The 19,463-nt window shown below is 42.7% G+C and overlaps 1 protein-coding gene across 5 annotated transcripts in view; it reads right to left on the bottom strand.

The window, feature by feature from the left end:
* Nucleotides 1–19,463, bottom strand: part of PLCB1 (phospholipase C beta 1) — a 1,287,346-nt gene that overhangs the window by 12,082 nt on the left and 1,255,801 nt on the right. For 3 of the 5 annotated variants that reach the window (XM_030196316.1, XM_030196319.1, XM_030196318.1), the window contains one exon: nt 4,003–6,952. In XM_030196316.1, the coding sequence (XP_030052176.1) occupies nt 6,722–6,952 (231 nt within the window). In that variant the 3' untranslated portion in view covers nt 4,003–6,721. Of the gene's footprint in view, nt 1–4,002; nt 6,953–19,463 lie in introns of those variants that run through there. The other 2 variants (XR_003941444.1, XM_030196317.1) reach the window with 2 other exon arrangements.

Raw genomic sequence — 19,463 nt, 5'->3', positions numbered from 1 at the left:
CCTGATCATTTTCAGACTGATGGATTGTTTTTTCCCCTTCTAAAGGGGAACACATATTTAGGATGTTTGGTTTGATCAGTTCTCACACTTAAGGCTAATCTGAACACCAAAGTTTATGGTGCTCATTTTCAAAGCACATAAATGTCTCAAAATGGCAAAAAAAAGTCCATCTGCCAAAAACGTCTAAATTGCAATTTTAAAACACAAAATTAGGATGAGTTTCACTGCAGTTCAGCCAAATAGTAAGGTGATGTGTTGAAAGCATTGTTTTGGGCGGGGCTAGGGTGAGCATAAAATTAGGATGTATTTCAGCATTAATGGAACAGGAAGAAATGTCCAAGGCAAAAAAGAAGGACGTGATTATTTAGACCTGTTTCACTCATGTCTAAGTTACAAAAAGGTGCTTGGACTGACCAGCTAACCACTGGAGGGGCTAAGGCTTGACCCCTCCTTAATCCTCCAGTGGACGCTGTTCTCCTCACACCCACATAAGAATTGAAAATGGAAGGGTATACCAGGCTGTATGACAGCTACAGGTATTATGCGCATACCCAACAGATCAGCAAACAGCTCCAAGGACCACAGCCTAGTGGTCAGTACTGCATGCGGTGAACAACGGGATCCAGGTCCTAAACCCCAGTCTGCCTAGTACGTTTGTGGTGGAAATTGTGAGCTCTCCAAAACCATCAAATTACCCACTGTACCTGAATATGAGACACCTGCAGGGTGGAAGGCGATTGTAATGGAAAAATACAAATGCTGTTGATTATAATACATGGTGGAATACTGTCTTTCTAACTGCTAAATATGAAAGGGTTTCAGCTGAAAAAAAGGAATACTTTGGTTAAATATGATTGGATAAGGGCTGCTCGACATTCCTATTGTGGCTGATCAGAATTTCCTGCTATCTTGAAACTGTTTTATATATCATTAATATGATGAATATATTGTGGCATTATATTTGATTGTTGTATTAAGCTTTGTCTTTTATTTTTGTTCTGTCATAAAGAAAATTCAATAAAACTAATTTGAACTAAAAAAGAAATACTTCTTTATGGAAAGGGTGGCGGATGCATGGAATGGCCTCCCGGAGAAAGTGATGGAGATGAAGACTGTATTAAACAAAAGAAAAGCACAGCTGGGCCTTCAAGACTGAGACAACAGGAGTCCTTTATTAAAATCAGACCCGACACGGGCCGTGTTTCGGTCCAAGTTCAATATCAAGATACACAGGTAGGAGGCTCAAAAAAAGCAAATTCTTAAGTTAATATACAACTCCCCACCATAGAAATTGCAAAAGTTCCTGTGGAATGCCATCAGTGGGGAGTTGTATATTAACTTACGAATTAGATTTTTTTGAGCCCCCTACCTGTGTATCTTGATATTGAATTTGGACTCCTGAGGCAGGCAGGGCCGTGCCAACACGGTAAGCGGGGTAAGCACCGCAGGGGGGCGCCAACCTCTGGAGGGCGCCGCCGCGGTGCTTACCCTCGCCGCTTACCTGAGCTCCGCGCCGCCGAGGCCTTTAAACCTTTACCTCCGAGGCTCCGACGGTCGCAGCAGCATCAGTGAAAGCGCTGCCGATGTCTCCCTTCCCTTTGCGCTCGTTGGTTCCCTCAGTGTCCTGCCTTCTTCTGACGTCAGAAGAAGGCGGGACACTGAGGGAACCAATGAGTGCGAAGGGAAGGGAGACGTCGGCAGCGCTTTCACTGATGCTGCTGCGACTGGAGGTAAAAGATTTAAAGGCCCCAGGGCGCAGAGCTGAGGTAAGGGAAGGGCAGAGAGGCATGGATGGGAGGGCAGGGCCCAGGGACAGGAGAAATTGCTGGAAATGGAGGGGAGGGGAGAGAGAAGAATTGCTGGCTATGGATGGAGGAGGGAAAGGCAGAGAGGGACATGGATGGGAGGGCAGGGCCCAGGGAGAGGAGAAATTGCTGGAAATGGAGGGGAGGGGAGAGAGAAGAATTGCTGGCTATGGATGGAGGAGGGAAAGGCAGAGAGGGACATGGATTGACATGGATGGGAGGGCAGGACCCAGGGAGAGAGGAGAAATTGCTGGAAATGGATATAGAGCAAGAAATGAAGAAGAAAGGAAGAAAGTAAAGAAATAAATGGAAAGGAAGCCCTGGAAACGGAGTTAAGAGGACAGATAGCAGCAGAATCAGATACTGGGCCAGCATGATCAGAAAAAGAAAGTCACCAGACAACAAAGGTAGAAAAAAATTATTTTATTTTCATTTTAGCGTTTGGAATATGTCCACTTTGAGAATTTACATCTGCTATCTTATTTTGCAATGTGTAGCAATTTGTTTCTAAGAATATTGCTGACAATTCCTGTCAGTGTGGCAAGTGGTGAGCGATCATTTTCACGGTTAAAAATCATAAAAAATTATTTGTGATCTATTTGTTGAGCAATCCCACAAAGATGCACTCCATCTTTCAGCTCCTATTTCTTTGCATCTTGTGCCACACGGGGGGGGGGGGGGGGGGGCACCAACTGATAGTCTGCAGGGGGGCGCCAGAGACCCTAGGCATGGCCCTGGAGGCAGGTGTGGTTTATACTGAAACACGGCCCGTGTTGGGTCTGATTTTAATAAAGGACTCCTGTTGTCTCAGTCTTGAAGGCCCAGCTGTGCTTTTCTTTTGTTTGCTATTTGCGTATACTGTTTTACCCTCTCTGGTTACTGTACCTGAATTCAAGTAAGCATGGGGCAAGCACAAAGGATCTCTAAGGGGAAGGGATAGTAGAGATTAGCACATGGTATAGATTGGCAGACTGGATAGGTGATATGTACATTGTACCATAGCCCTCAATGGTCATTATCTGTCACCATTTTCTATGTTTCTATGTAAGTAGGTGGGTAGCGATAACACCAAGCTCTAATCCAATCTCATCCAATTTTATGTATTGCCTGCCTTCCCGATTAAAAGAAAATGTTCAGTGGTGAGTTACAAAAAACACATAAAATGCAACATTATAATCTAAGTACAGAGGGCTCCTTTTACCAAGCTGCAGCAAAAGGGGGCTTGCGCTGTGTTGGCGTGTGTTTTTGATGCATGCTGAGGTCCCCTTTTACCGCAATGGGTAAAACGTAGGTCTTTCTTTTTTCAGGAAATGGTTGTGGAGCATGTGGAGCGCTTGCCACGTGGCCATTTCGGGGGGGAGCCCTTACTGCTAACCCAGCAGTAACTAGGCAGTGCTGCGCACTGCCCAATTACCTGCTACAAAAATAAAAAAAATTTGTATTGCCAGATATGACGGGGCACTGGGGGTGGAAACTAATGCTAGGCTGCTGTGGTAGCCCATGGTACTTGCTTTTTAGCGAATGGTAAGCCCGCGTTGGGCTTACTGTCGCTTTGTAAAAGGGGCCCCGAGTGTATTAACCTACCCATTCAGTGGTTGCATATAAAGAAAGTCAGAAATTCCATTGGATATTTTGCCTATATTTGGCCTAAAGGAAAATAGGTCTTTATGCAGTGGTGTGCTGGAGCAGGCTCTCACAGGCTTGCAAGAGCCGGTTGTTAAGTTTTTAAGAATTTTGGGAGCCGGTTGTTAAAGTAGGGCCCTCCATGGCTACTTTAACAACTGGCTCCCAAAATGTGGGCTTGGGCCCCCTGCTGAATTATCTTTTACTTTGCTGGTGGGGGTGCTGAGCCCTGCCAGCCAAGTAAATAGACTACTGCTGCTCCCCGCTCCTTGTTTCCAGCTCTGGGCAGCAGGCTGGGACTTCTCGAGCATGTGAGAGAAGTTCCAGCATGCTGCTCAGAGCAAGACGTTGGGAGTGGTGGCAGTCCATTTATTGGCTGCCAGCAAAGGTATGCCTAGCGTGCCTGCACGAAGGGAGGGAGGAGAGAGAGGCAAGTGTTGCTCCCCCCCCCCCCTCCCGGCCACCCCTGGCCCTTCCAACTGCAGAGCTGGCTACGTCCAGAGAAAGAGCCTGTTGTTAAAAATTTACCAGCACACCCCTGTCTTTATGGGATTATAAAAACTGACACAATTGCTTGTGTTAAGAAAATTTTATTTGTCCTTTGGATCTGTGATGAAAGCACAAAAAATTACAGGTGGAAGAAACATCATGCCACAAAATTGCATAGAAGTTTTACCAAAAAAATGTTGAGTTATGCATTTAAAACATTTGTTTTTAGATTGAAGACCAAAGTATGTACATTTCAACTCAAATATTCTGGCCTATATTTTTAAAGCTAAATCACGCAGTCCAATTAATCACAGACAATATTAATACAATTTACAAGAGCAATAGTAAAACAGAGAAACACAGGCAATGCTCCTTTACTTGTCATGGCAATTAATATATGATCTTTAATAAATCAATGAGTGCATTAAATGTAAAATGTCCGGCATTTTATAAGAACTTCAGAATTCGGTTCACACTGCCAAAACCAAGCTATTCTCAGTAGTGTAAAGATATCGAAGTGCACAATCCAGGTCAATACAGAAAGCTCAATTGTTTACAACAGAAATGTCCACAGCACAACATATCACATACTTACAAACAACAAGAGAAATACATAGAAGGCACAAGACCTGCACATAACGACCCTTCTGTCTTTTTAAGTGTTTTATTTTTTACAATTTAGTTCAAGTAAATATTAACAGCCTTTAATGATATCTGTATCACCTAAATAATGTAAATGTATTACACACTGCCCTACAGCAGGAAAAAATGGCACTGAACTGGTAGAAAAGATGTGAGTAGAGTAAATGGTCAAATACAAAGTACTGGAAAATGACTACAACTGATGCTATACATAATCCAACTACTGTAACTTTCTTATAAATAAAAGATTGATTGGTATTAGTATTAATCTATGTGAAGACTACGGTTCCGACCTATCCACCCATAAAAATGCAGGAATTTCCAGCTTGTGATAAAAGATGATGGCAGCACATTTTTTCTTCTGTAATTCAGAGAATGTATACCACGAGTGGCTTATGAAATGCAGCATTTATTTTTTTGACCATTCTAGAGTTTTCCCTCCTCCCTTAAAAAAAAAAAACACAAAAAACGTTTGCTTGTATTGAGATCTTCAAAGTGCAAAGGTAGAAGATCTTACTCTTGGTAAACTCGAGCTGAAAATCAGAGCTCTGACTTCATGAATGCAATTTGTCTAATTGTCAACCAGAGTGGTGTAATCCAAACTAGAAACTTTCCAAAGGTAACATGCCATCATCCCTTCAGTCTGCTGAGTGACACACATTACATACTGCTTCAGAAGAATTAGGTCAAACTCAAAACACGACCTGTATTTATTGCTTAATTTTAAATAAGATTCACCAAGATACTAAACTCCTGAGGGAAAGTGATACAAAAATACCCCACTATGTTATATGACATCTGAATTTGTTTTTTTTTAAACAACATGTAATCCATCAGAGCATTACAATTTTGGTTGCCTGAGACTCTACCATGGGAGAATTGCTGATTTAGGGCTCCGTTCACAAAGCGGCACTACCGATTCATGTGTGCTGAATGTAAAGAAGCCCGTGGGAATTGAATGGGCTTCTTGGCATTCAGCGCATGCTAATCTGTAGCGCCCCTTCATAAAAGGACCCCATAGTGACACTTTTGGTCTTGCCTTTTAAAATAATCTGGTTTTGATAGTGCTAGTGATGCATTTATGTATTTTAATAATTTTGACAGTTTTTTCCCCTTCGTGCATATCAGGAGCACAAAACTTTCATTCCTCTTATTGGAAAGAGAGGATTAAACACATTCATGTACAGATGATCATCCATGTTTGGTTTACAGGTGCCAAACATTCGTAAAATGAAATTTCAGTCTTAAATAATGGAAGATATTCCTAAATTTCCAACACTGTAGTCCAGAACATTTGCCTGTTTCATTATTCAATAAACATAACATGTTACTTAAAATCAATGCTTTTGAGCCTGCAAAATATATATCAAATTTTTAATCTAAAACTATATCAATGTACAACACTAACTCCACAAAAGACAGTCCCTTACAGTTAATATCAATACAGACCATTGGAATCTAGACCAGATCTACAACAAAAATTATAAACCTATATGCATGTGTGTCCATTTCTGTGCAAAACACACATACATACAAATATATATTTCCTTCTGATCTAGACTTTGTTGGACATCTTTAAACCTGAAGAACAACCACCACTGTTCCAACTAAAGATCTTATCAGCAGCAAGTATATTTCTAGCATTATGATTCATAGAATATCAAAACAGCAAGCCACCAGTGCTTGCAAAGCAAAGATTTTAATATTTCAGTGCAAACACAATATTATGATGCAGCTCTCAAGGTGCAGTTAGAAAGTCTTAAACGTAATGTTATGCATTTGTTATGCACTTCTGTAGTATCTGTTATGAGTTTGGAACACCTTGTGCTGACACTTCCAAATGAAATGTGCACACACTTATTGTGATACAATGCCACGTTCTTAAACGGTGTACATGACCTGGAAGGTACCCATTCATATTAGCCAAGGAACGACAAAAAAGCACTGTATGCACGTTCATTTTTCCACTATACCTGCACTAAGGCTCAGCATAATACTAAAAAGAAGACTTAAAACTGGAGGCCTCTATACAAGTGTGTATAATTACGTTGTGTAAAATATGCACTTGGACAGTACTATATGCTTCCTGCATTCCTAAGCTGTTCCATGACAGCGGAGCTCAACTGGCACAGTGATGCTCATCTGTGCCTCAGCAAGAACGCTTAAAGGGGTGTATCAAATGCTTTTTCCGGATTCTCCTCTTCTAGTTCATCCTCGTTCAGATGAGGTTTATGGTTCAGCTTTCCACTGTCGGGTGTCAGCAAGGAAGGGGTGGCACTGTGGTCGCCATCTTCAGTGAACTTCCCTTTCATTGCTTCCTGGACAAATTCTTGAATTTCCATGGGGAGCCTTTTGAATTTATCCTGATATTCTTGATCCAGTTCAACCTGTAACTGAAAGAAAGAAGCTGATTGAGTCATTTTCTTTCTTGTACAAATGACACATAAATAGCAAATCTTGCTGCTTATGTAAAAAGTCACTTTAAGTTACAGTTTTCATGTTCTCAAGCTGTAAAGTATCTACTCATAGAAGACTATTTTCAGACATGAAGGAGTGAATATTAGCAACCTTAGGTCCAATTACACATATAAGTAGATTTATATATGTAATCCAACATATATGTACAGGTGGTAATTTTTAAAAAGGTGCTTCTTATATGTGGACAAGTTCTGGGAGAAAGATCCAGTAGAAATCCATCGAAATGGAGAACTCTGAGATCCCACAAGATGCAACAGCAGTAGAAAAAGTGGGAAAATGACCGTGGACTCTAGAGATAAAATGCCTGAATACTTTTGAGAAATGTTATTGATAAAAAGATTCAACATGGCACCGTGTTTCAGCCTATGGCCTGCCGCAGGAGTCTGTTGATGGAATCTCTCCAATGTAAGTATCTAATAGCAAAAAAACATTAAGTAGAGGTCTTCAATAAGATCGTGATATGCCAATAAACATTAATGTCATTTGATGCATTGGTTTATGCAACCAGAACTGACATTATACTTGGTCCTTTATTCATAGACAACACAGGCTGTGTTTCAGTGTGAAATGCATGAATCAAGCGTCAAAAAAATGGGTCTCAGCTTAAGAAAAGAAAGAACACAATCAGGGCTGCCGAGAGACTGAGCCGGGCCCGGGGCTCAATCGACGCTGCTGCAACTGAGGTACCTTGGAGCTGGCGGGGATCCAGCATTGCACTTCACTCCATGCCTGCCCTGCCTCTGAAGCTGCTTTTTTCTCTCATCGCTCATGCTCGGTTTCAAAACTGAGCATGTGCCTGAAGTGGAAAAGCAGTCGCTCGGCACAGGTGAGTAAAGAGCAGTTCTGGAGGGGGGTCCGGCGTCAGAGTTTTCTCTCTCTTGCTCCTGTCGGGCCCCGATCATTCGGGCCCCATCAGGAGCAAAAGAGAGAGAGAGAGAGAGACCCTGGTGCCAGGCCCCCCCTTGGAGGCTGAGCCCGGGAACTTTGCCCCCCCTGCCCCCCTCTCGACGGCCCTGAACACAATGACACTGCTTGAAAGTGCTATGCACCTAAGTAACTTTGGTCTTTGATCGATTATATCGGAACGTTGTGTTCTTTCTTTTCTTAAGCTGAAACCCATTCTTTTGATGCCTGATGCAGGGTTTCACACCAAAACGTAGCCTGTGTTGATTCTATGAATATAGGACTAAGGGTTTATCCCAACCTTGAAGGCCCTATTTTGTAGGTGGTAAAGGTTCTTGTGCTAAGTTTTAATAATGGCCATGCAGTAATGGCAACATTAGCGCATGGCCATTAATACAGAAAATGGAAAATTGGCCATTTTCCAGTTGCGGTAGAAATGGCTTAAGAATGTAAGAAAGCACCATAAGGGTGGCTAAAGCCACTTTCTACTGCAATTTTATAAATGCAGCCTTAGGCACCTGCATTTAGGCCAGTTCCATGCCAGAAGCTGCTATAGAATATGCTTTACTATGCAGCATTGGGGCACCTAGGAGGAGGTGCCCACTTAGAAAATTGCTTCCATAACGCTGGACTTGTCTTCCAAAGACTATTCACATATACCTAGGGCTTGTTTCATCAAGTTCCTTTCATACATACACAGCCTTATTAAATCATACCACTAATCCACTGAGAGGGCAATTTTCAAAAGCTATTTAAGAGGGAGACAGCTTTTGACAATTGACCTCCCTGTTTGCAGGTGAAAGTAGATGAACTGTTCCCCCATCAAAGGTAGGCAATTTTGTGGAGGCATTCCTAGGGCAGGATGAGGCTGGCATTAAGAACAATGCACACTGTTTTCCATTTTCAAAGCTAAACATGTTTTCTTGACAAGAAAAATAACTCTCAGAAAAATTAGTTGAAAGTCTCTGTGTTTACCTATTCCTTGTGCAATCTTCAGGGTGACAGTACACCTGCACTTTCTCTTTGAGAACTGGTGTAAAACTCTTGTGTAAAAATATCCGTGAACTTTCCACCTGCCTACACAGTTTTTGAAATTTATCTAAAAATACATGTGTGGAAACAATAACTCATTCTATGTTCACTGCTATGAATTGTGAGGAATATCTAGGTCTTTCTAAATGTATGGACTATGTCTAGGCTGGACTATGAAGTGCCTTATATGTACGTATGCCTAAATAGTAGAAGAAATTAAGCTGATTCAGAACATGGCTGATAGATTGGTCACAGGCAGACTTCTGGAGGCTGGATCCAAGATGGCAGCCTAAGTTTGAAGCTTTCCCTTACAGGACAGCTTTATGTTTCTTCATAGTGGCTCTATTCTGTATGGAACCCTAACTTGCAGGATATTGATCATGATGATGGCAAACCTTATTTCAGCTAAACTTAACTTTAACTCTGCCTTGGGCAAGGCATGAAGTATTTGAAATTAGAACTGCCTTCACCAGGAAAATCAGTGACAGTTAAAGATCCGGATGTAACATTATCAACTGTGCTACATAAGTACATAACTATTGCTATACTGGGACAGACCAAAGGTCCATCAAGCCCAGCATCCTGTTTCCAACAGTGGCCAATCCAGGTCACAAATACCTGGCAAAAAAAGTACAAAACATTTTATGCTGCTTATCCCAGAAATTGTGGATTTTCCCCAAGTCCAATTTAATAATAGTCTATGGACTTTTCCTTTAGGAAGCCGTCCAAACCTTTTTAAAACTCTGCTAAGCTAACCGCCTTTACCACATTTTCTGGCAACGAATTCCAGAGTTGAATTACACATTGAGTGAAGAAAGATTTTCTCTGATTCATTTAAAATTTACTACTTTGTAGCTTCATTGCATGGCCCCTAGTCCTAGTATTTTTGGAAAGAGTAAACAAACGATTCATGTCTACCCGTTCCACTCCACTCATTATTTTATAGACCTCTATCATACCTCCCCTCAGCTATCTTTTCTCCAAGCTGAAGAGCCCCAGCCGCTTTGGCTTTCTTCATAGGGAAGTCGTCCCATCCCCTTTGTAATTTTCGTTGCCCCTCTCTGCACCTTTTCTAATTCCACTATATCTTTTTTGAGATACGGTGACCAGAATTGAACACAATATTCGAGGTGTGGTCGCACCATGGACCGATACAAAGGCATTATAATGTCCTCATTTTTGTTTTCCATTCCTTTCCTAATAATACCTAACATTCTATTTGCTTTCTTAGCTGCCGCAGCACACTGAGCAGAGCATTTCAACATATCATCAACAACAACACCTAGATGCCTTTCTTGGTCTGTGACTCCTAACGTGGAAAGCATGACGTAGCTATAATTGCACTTGCTCACGTTAAACATCAACTGCCATTTAGATGCCCAGTCTCCCAGTCTCGTAAGGTCCTTTTGTAATTTTTCATAATCCTCCCTAGATTTAACTACTTTGAATAACTTTGTGTTATCAGCAAATTTAATTACCTCACTAGTTACCCCCCATCTCCAGGTCATTTATAAATATGTTAAAAAGCAGCAGTCCCAGCACAGACCCCTGGGGAACCCCACTAACTACCCTTCTTCATTGAGAATACTAACCATTTAACCCCACTCTCTGTTTTCTATCTTTTAACCAGTTTTTAATCCACAATAGGACACTACCTCCTATCCCATGACTCTCCAATTTCCTCTGGAGTCTTTCATGAGGTACTTTGTCAAATGCCTTCTGAAAATCCAGATACACAATATCAATTGGCTCACCCTTAGCCACATATTTGTTCACCCCCTCAAAGAAATGCAACAGATTTGTGAGGCAAGATTTCACTTCACTAAATCCATGTTGGCTTTGTTTCATTAATCCATGCTTTTGAATATGCTCTGTAATTTTGTTCTTTATAATAGTATCTACCATATTGCCCGGCACCGACGTCAGACTCACCAGTCTATAATTTACCAGATCTCCTCTGGAACCTTTTTAAAAAATTGGCGTTATATTGGCCACCCTCCAATCTTCCAGTACTACACTCGATTTTAAGGATAAATTACACATTACTAATAATAGTTCCGCAAGTTCATTTTTCAGTTCTATCAATACTCTGGGATGAATACCATCTGGTCCAGGAGATTTTCTACTCTTCAATTTGTCAAATTGCCCCGTTACATCCTCTAGTTCTATAGAGATTTCATTCAGTTTCTCTGACTCGTCAGCTTTGAATACCATTTCTGGCACCGGTATCTCTCCCAAATCTTCCTCGGTGAAGACCAAAGCAAAGAATTTATTTAATCTCTCCAAGCAGAGGTTCTTTTTAAAGAAATCTTAATTTACATGGTAACAGCAAAAAAGGCCGAACATAAACGATAAAACAAAAGTAAAACACATGTCAGGTAAATCTAATTCACAAGATCAAACAGATGGGTACAGCAATCACATAACCCCCTTGGTTGGGTCTTATCTGAGAAAGAAACCAGTATCAGACCTCTTGCTGCCTATTTTCCCCCCTTATTCCCAAAAACCATGTACTCCCACACACACCTTCCCAGCCCTACTCCCCCCCACTCCTGTGAGCAAACTCAAGGGTAAAAAGAAGACAAAAAGCACATAGAAGAGGCAAGAAAGTGATGCACCTCAGTACAGAATGTTTGCAAAGGGCTGTATAAAACACCTGAAAGAGCAGTATCAATGGGATCTCTCAGGCCAGGCAATGCATCAGATAGCATTTTGTTCCAAAGCCACTTTTTAGATACCATAGTCAGGCCTACATGATGAGATATATACCATAGTTTAAATTGGGCCACTTGATGCATTTGGTTCATAAGATGGGGGTAGTTCATCAGTCCAATGTTGCAAAATAAGTTTGTGTGATGTAAAAATATCACACAAAACAACTCTTTTATTATTAGTTGTCATCTAAAAATGCTCATCCCAGCTCCCCAACATTAATCAATCATAGGTCCAATGTATACCTATACTCACAAGGTCCCAAAAGAATAAAATCCTTCTGCTAAAGTTTGTGGCAATTAGGGTACTCCAGAAATATGTGAAGCCATGTTCTTTGCCCCTCCTTAGAGCACAAGCAGCATTCATCCATCCACAACTTCATATGGCACCCACTCTAGTAATATAAGCTCAATAAAGGATCTTAAAAAGCGTATCTTGCAAATGAGCATTGACAAGCAGTTTACAGCCTGTCACCCACTCTATCCAATTTAGTCCCTGTGATATCCAATGCTAACTCCACAGATCACTCCTGAGCTAACCCATCAAGAAAAGTGTCTGGTTTTCTAAATTGACCCTCACCATACCATATAGAGTTTATTAAAATTCCATGGCAAAGACTTAAAATCTCTTCAACTTGCACATCATCCTCTTTCTCCAGTTTACTCCTTAAGGTGTAAAAATAATGACGCATTTGCAAGTATAAGAAAAAAGTGTGTCTTAGGAAGGTTCCATTTGTCCTTAAGTTGAGCAAAAAAGGAAAGGTCTCCGGTTCCAACTTCCAACTTTGAAAATCACCTGGGCCAAGACCCAGTGCAAAGTCTGGATTCCCATTCAGGGTCAAAAAGGGGGATAGCTCGGGAGAACATTTCCAAAAATTCCGCCACCAAATCCATGCCTTGCGGAGCAGGTAGAAAACAACAGAAGTACCAGAGTGCCACTTCCCTCCACTACTGCCATGGAGCAGAGTTATAAGATCATATCCATCAGTTAAAACACTATTGGGCTCATTTTCGAAAGAGAAGTACGTCCATCTTTCAACATAAATCGGGAGATGGTCGTCCTTCTCCCAGAGTCGTCCAAATCGATATAAACCAAACCCAATTTAGGATGTCTCCAACTGCACTCCATCACAAGGATGGCCAAAGATCAAGGGGGCATGTCAGAGGCGTAGCGAAGGCGGAACTTGGACGTCTTTGACCCATAATCGAAAAAAACAAGGACATCCCTGACGAACACGTGGACGTTTTCACCCAGACCTGTTTATCTTATGACTAAGGCACAAAAAGGTGCCCAAAATGACCAGATGACCACAGGAGAGAATCGGGGATGACCTCCCGCTACTCCCTCAATGGTCACTACCTTAAAAAAACATCTTTTAAAATATGTTGTGTCAGCCTCTATGCCAGCCTCAGATGTCATACTCAGGTCCATGATAGCGCATGCAGGTCCCTGGAGGAGTTTTAGTGGGTACTGTAGTGCACTTCAGACAGGTGCACCCAGGCCCATACCCCCCTACCTGTTACATTTGTGGAGGGAACAGCGAGCTCTCCAAAACCCACCACAAACCCACTGTACCCATGTATAGGTGCTCCCTTTCACCTGTAAGGGCTATGGTAGTGGTGTACAATTGTGGGTAGGGGATTTGGTTTTTTTTGGGGGGAGCTCAGCACACAAGGTAAGGTAGCTATAATCCTGGGAGCAATTTATGAAGTCCACTGCAGTGCCCCCTAGGGTGCCCAGTTGGTCTCCTGGCATGTCAGGGGGACCAGTGCACTACAATTGCTGGCTCCTCCCACAACCAAATGGTTTGCATTTGGCCGTTTTTGACATGGACATCTTTGGTTTTGAAAATTGCCGAAAGTCAGAAACGTCCATGTCTAAGGACGACCAAATCTAGGGACGTCTACATTTAAGGATTTGGACATCTCTGACGGTATTTTCAAAACGAAAGATGGACGTCCATCTTATTTCAAAAATATGGGTTTCCCCGCCCCTGGATTTCGCCGTTTTGCAAGGACGTCCAAATTGCAAATTGGACATCCCTTTCGAAAATGCCCCTCCATGTATATTAGAAGGGAAAAACATTTGCCTGCAGCTATATAATTCATGAACACAGTGCATAAGTGCTGCCACATTACACAGACGAATACCAGGGGTAACCAGGCCCCCTTTATCCTCAGGAAGTAAGGTTAGCAAGGCTGATGCATGTGCCAGCAGAGGTTCTAAAAATAAAGGAACTTCTAAGGACAATAACATGGTCTTGACTGAGGTACGTGTAAAGATCGCTGAAAGTAAGACTCAATTGGCAGCCATATCGGGGCACAAGGATGTCTTGGAAACTAAAATGATAGATCAAACAGAGCAGCTTCATGATTTGCACAGACATAAACAGCTGATCCACACCCAGGAGTGCAGCCTCAAAGATCAAAACAATACGGAGCGCAAGAACAATTTCCCAAGTGCTAGGACTCCTGGAAGGTGAGGAGGGTTAAGACATGCCTGACGTTTTTGTAAAACTTTTGCCATAGCTCTTGGCTATACAATTTGAACAACCAATGGAAGTAGCATGTGTCCACAGAACAGCATTGCAGTCTCAGGACACCCAGTTCTATCTGTGTCCTATTATTGTCAAATTACTGTGCTACTCTCAAGTCTGGCAAATTTTACAGGCTGCATATTATCTGTTCTGATCATGATTCCAATCAAAGAATTACTGTAGGACAAAATCTCACATATCACTCCCTCTTTTCCACCCCCCCATCCATTCAGTATTGTGATTTGTGATATTTTCCGCCCATTATTTACCCTGAGGCTGCTCACAGATTCATGCTGTCTGTTAATTCTGACTGGAAAGTGGAAAAAATGATCTTCAGAAGTGATTCATAGTACTTAGTCTCTTCAGTAATGACTTACGATGCTGCACTGACATTCTTTATTGATTTTCTTTGCACACATTTGGTTTTGGCTCGAATACACCTGCTACACCAGTAATGGATGTAAGAATTTGGGAAGGAAAAGGAAAACCTTTAACCACGCATGTGCAGGAGCTCCAGCATGACAGGCCCGAAGCCAGCCATTTTCCTTCCAGGCTGCCTCTCCTGACTCATGACAGTGTGCCTGTTTGCACTTGCTGCGTTTTGGCTCCCCTTTGACCCCAGACTCAACACAGACCCAAAATGGTTCTCAACAGAACTGGGCCAAACCTGGACCAGCTCTGAATTGGCCCAAAAACATCCTGGACCAATCCAGGACTGCCCAGCAGCCTCCCTGACCAGGTAAGTTTTTTTTTTAACCCTTTACACTGCATATGCATATATAAAATACACATTGGTCAGTGTTTAGTGCTGGCCATGGTGCTTAAATATTTCCCCCCAGATTCTATATATTGCGTCCAAATTTCTGTACCCATTTCTATGCATGTATCAGAGTTGTGCATGTGCAAATAAATTGACTAATGACTAGAAATTGTTTGCTAAAATTTTAATAGTATTGATGACTGTTCTCTAAGCAGGGGAAGCTAGGGGGGATGGGAGAGGGCAGGAGGGGGGGGGGTGGGGCAGGTTAGCATGGCTACCATATTGTTGGTTTACGTTTTAAAGTTATTGACAATGTTGGTGACTATATAATAACTACCTGTCAGTTTGCACTAATAAATGAGATTTAAATATAAATTGACTAATGAGTTTGAAAACATCAATAACTGTGTGCTAAAAACCAATTATTGATATTAATTGGCAATCTTAAATATTTGTGTGTGCATCTTCTTGCATGCTATTCTATAAAGTACGGCAGCTAACTTCAATTGCGTGTATCTGAAAAGAGGGCATAGCCAGGAACTTGTCAGGGGCATTCCAAAAATTTGCTCACCTGAAGGGTGCTGGAATGTACAACTGCTGTTAGCAGGAGTAAGTACGGCACTCAAGAGTTAGATGCTGGATTCACACCGAATGCTATTCTATAAAGGGCATACTTCTATATTGAATTCCTTCTTCCTTTATGTATATTCAGTCCTCCTATTTTAAGACAGCAGACTGCTTTCTTGCTGTCCTAAATTAAATTTTTATAGATATACAGATGGTGGCTGAATATCACCAGCAATCTGCAGAGTCAAATGGAACACTATTTCTGAATAGTGCTGGGGGGATGGGGTGTCTGTAAGAATTACTAGTGACACTATCCATAGCGTGCCACTGAAGATTTATGGATTGGTGGCTTATCTGTATAGTGGCCTCTTCTATACGGACATGTCCTTTTGAATATCGACCTAACAGAATTCAGTATGTTTCAAGTGGCAATGCCCTCATGGTGGTTTACAATCAAAACATCTAGAGGTAAAAGAAAGAAGAGACTAAAAGTTACAATCCATATACAGAGAGAAATAACAGCATATCTTCCTACTTCAGGCCAGGCCAGCACACCGTCTGTGACCGCTTCAATGAGCTAATCTGTTTCCAAATGCATTAGTGAGTAGAAATGTTTTGAGACCCTTTTTTAAAATGACTGAAATGATGGTTCTGATATGATTTACTGCCACATTATTGTGGTGGCACAGCTAAGTTCATAAGCAGACTGGATAAGCTTCGTGCATCTGGAGTACTGGATACCCTTTGTAATCACTACATTTCTGGTTTACCGACATGGGAAACATCTTCTTCTCTAACTACTGTGCTTCCTGGATCCCTGACTCATTTAAACATATCCTAATAAACCTTAGACTTTTGTTATTTATTTATTTATTTGTAGCCTTAAGACAAGTAGCACACTTGTTTTCAGAAAAGCAGAGAATAAAAGAAAAAAAAACTATTTACACCCATTCCAGGGAAATCCAAAGGAAATAAATTCTACTCTCTTCATTAGACCACCACAACTTAGATGAATTCTTAGATGACATTTTATCTGCCTCATATACTAAAATACTTAAAGCAGGGCAATTTATTAGGCCACGTCACAGTCTGACTTTGAAGTGAATGTCTCCAAGATCGCATGGACTGCAATGGCGCTTAAGAGTTCTATAATTTATTTTGAGCAATATTACGCAGGGTAAGGGCACCATGCAAACAGATGGGATTTCAAATACATTTAGGGGGATTCTATGTATTATTATTATTACTACTGTAAGAGACTCCAGATCCCTCCAAATAGTGATACTGTCGGAGTATATGGAAAGAGAAGTTCTTAGTCTATAAGGAGCTCTCACAGCTCTTGTAGGTGTTGTCAGCACAGGCCGACCAAATTTTGATTTCGGAATTGGTGCCAAAACCAACCTGAAATCCTAATGGAGTGGAGGAGTGGCCTAGTGGTTAGGGTGGTGGACTTTGGTCTTGGGGAACTGAGGAACTGAGTTTGATTCCCACTTCAAGCACAGACAGCTCCTTGTGACTCTGGGCAAGTCACTTAACCCTCCATTGCCCAATGTAAGCCATATTGAGCCTGCCATGAATGGGAAAGTGTGGGGTACAAATATAAAAAAAATAATTTCATCTTGTTTTGGTTGAAAATGCAAGTGTGTTGTTTCACTGAAACTGTGGTGCAGCTTGCATGACCTCCCAGCCTTCCTTCACCTCAAAGTGGATCTGCGCCCTTTCGAGCCCCCCCTAAATAAAAGCAGCCCCCCTCCTGGACCCTCCCCCAGGGCCTACCTTATAAGCACTGGTGGTTCAGTGGTGCAGTCAGGGCAGGAGTGATCTCCACTTGATTCTGCCCCTGCTGGCTCCCTTGTCAGAATGATTGCCACTTGCAGTTGCAGCAATCATTTTGACAGTGGAGCTGGCGGGCAGGTGGGAAACACTCCTAACCTGACAGCACACAAGTACTGTGAGCAGCCGTGAGAGGTTGCAGCAGCCATTTTCCTATGGCAGCTGCAAGAGGCAGGAGTGGGCTTTGTTCCTGCTCCCATGGATCCACTTGAACCACCAGGGATATCAGGTAGACCTAGATTGAGGGGGTTGGGAGGTTGGGGTTGGGGGCTGTTCGGGGGGGGGAAGGTAGAGGGTTTAAATGGTGGCAGGCTGGGTAGGTGGGAGGGAAGGAAAGGGGATTTTCCAGGGGCAGGGAGGGGGGATCGGGGGACATTTTATAGGACAAATAGTTATGTGAGTCTCAGCTTAAATTCAGCCAGGACCCGCATAACTTTCTTATGCAGGCCCCGGCTGAATATTGGCTGAGCCCCCATAAGCCCCGATGGCCAGCTTATTATCCCTAGATAATGGCCTGACACTGAATTTCCAGGGTTAATTTAGCCAGCCACGGTCAGCGTTTAAAAGAATGCTGACCTCCACAGGCTGAATATCAGCCATTCCAGATTCTCCCCCCCCCCCCAACAAAAGAGAAATAATAGTTGTTTTCCAAGTACAGCAAATCCCTTTACAGCTCATCCTTATCATCAGACAAAAATACTTCCCTCCAATCCTCCATTCCAATCCAGCCACATATGTTCATAAGCATCAAGCTTCTTTCTCAGCATCTAGGTCAATTTTTTCACAACAGAGATGTCCGTAACCAAATCTCAGTATCTCAGTGGTGATTTGTTCCCCAGTTCTAACATGGGGAGGGAGAAGTACATATTGGACTTGCTGTGAGCTGAAGCGGCGGGGGGGGGGGGGGGGGGGGGGGGCAGGGATGTAAGAGACTGCAGGAGTGATGAATCATGAAAGGAAAGGCAGGAGTGTGATGTGCATGTACAATTTAAAAGGTGATCAAGGACAGTTCTGCAACAGCAGAGGCATGCAGCTGGGTTTGGGGAGTGAACACACAGCACTTTCTGCATCAGCTGAAGAGGATAGAGAGAGAGGAAAAGTGAAAGGGCTTGCATCACTCTTGCTTATAAATAACCAGTGTGTGCTCAGATCGATGTTTGGGAACGTGAGGAAAGGGAATGTATGTTTTCATTATGAAAGGGGAAAGGATTGTGACAATTTGTGGACAGTGATTCTCACTATCGACTTCTTTAGTGGTTTATTCTCTGCAATTGCATAGCCAGATGGACGATTCTGGATGGGCCTTAGCCCAGGTGGGTGAGCTTGCAATTTTCTGTCAACACCCCCCCCCCCCCCCCCAGTCTCTGCCTTCTGCTCCTCAAAAATATAAATACCTGAGCATACGGGGATGACAAACCCTGCCAGCCGAAGACCTCTTCTGCAGCAGCACTTATTCAGCAGGCGCTCTTCGCTAATGCTGGCTCTCTTGTGCATGCTCAGTTCAGGTCTAACCGATCATGCATGGGAAAGCTAGCATTTCCCAAACTAAAAATGAGGGGGCCCAGGGCCTAAGGCCCCCTTTCCCCATAGTTATGCCACTGATTCTCTGTGATTTTAAAGGGCCCGATGCACAACACATCTTCCACAGACACAAAAGGGAAGAAAACATTTCTAGTGTTAGATTCTAGTGCACATAGAATTTAGAAGTAATGCAGACATCCTATTGCCACAAGTGTAATAACACAGAAACACAGGGGTCAATATACAGCCGTTGGGGATCTGAATATTTGGGCTCTAGCCACACCCAGAATGCAGGCTAGGACATATGAATGATGCTGTGGTTGAGGACAGGGGCGGCCCGACCATTAGGCCACCTGAGGCGGGGACCTCGGGCGGCACTCTTCAGGGAGCGGCATCTCCCCATGCTTTGGGAAGCGGTATCTCTTCTTTCCTTCCTCCACCCCGTTTGTGGCGTTTACCTGTTTTGTCACGTTCCAAACCCGGCAGTGGCAGCGATTCCCATATGCTGCCCTGCCGCTGGCACCCACCTCTTCTCGTTACTGTGGCCGCCTCTCTGATGTAA

This window comes from Microcaecilia unicolor, chromosome 3 (assembly GCF_901765095.1).
Source record: "Microcaecilia unicolor chromosome 3, aMicUni1.1, whole genome shotgun sequence".
Lineage (NCBI taxonomy): Eukaryota > Metazoa > Chordata > Amphibia > Gymnophiona > Siphonopidae > Microcaecilia > Microcaecilia unicolor.
This window is presented reverse-complemented; position numbering and strand designations above follow the sequence as displayed.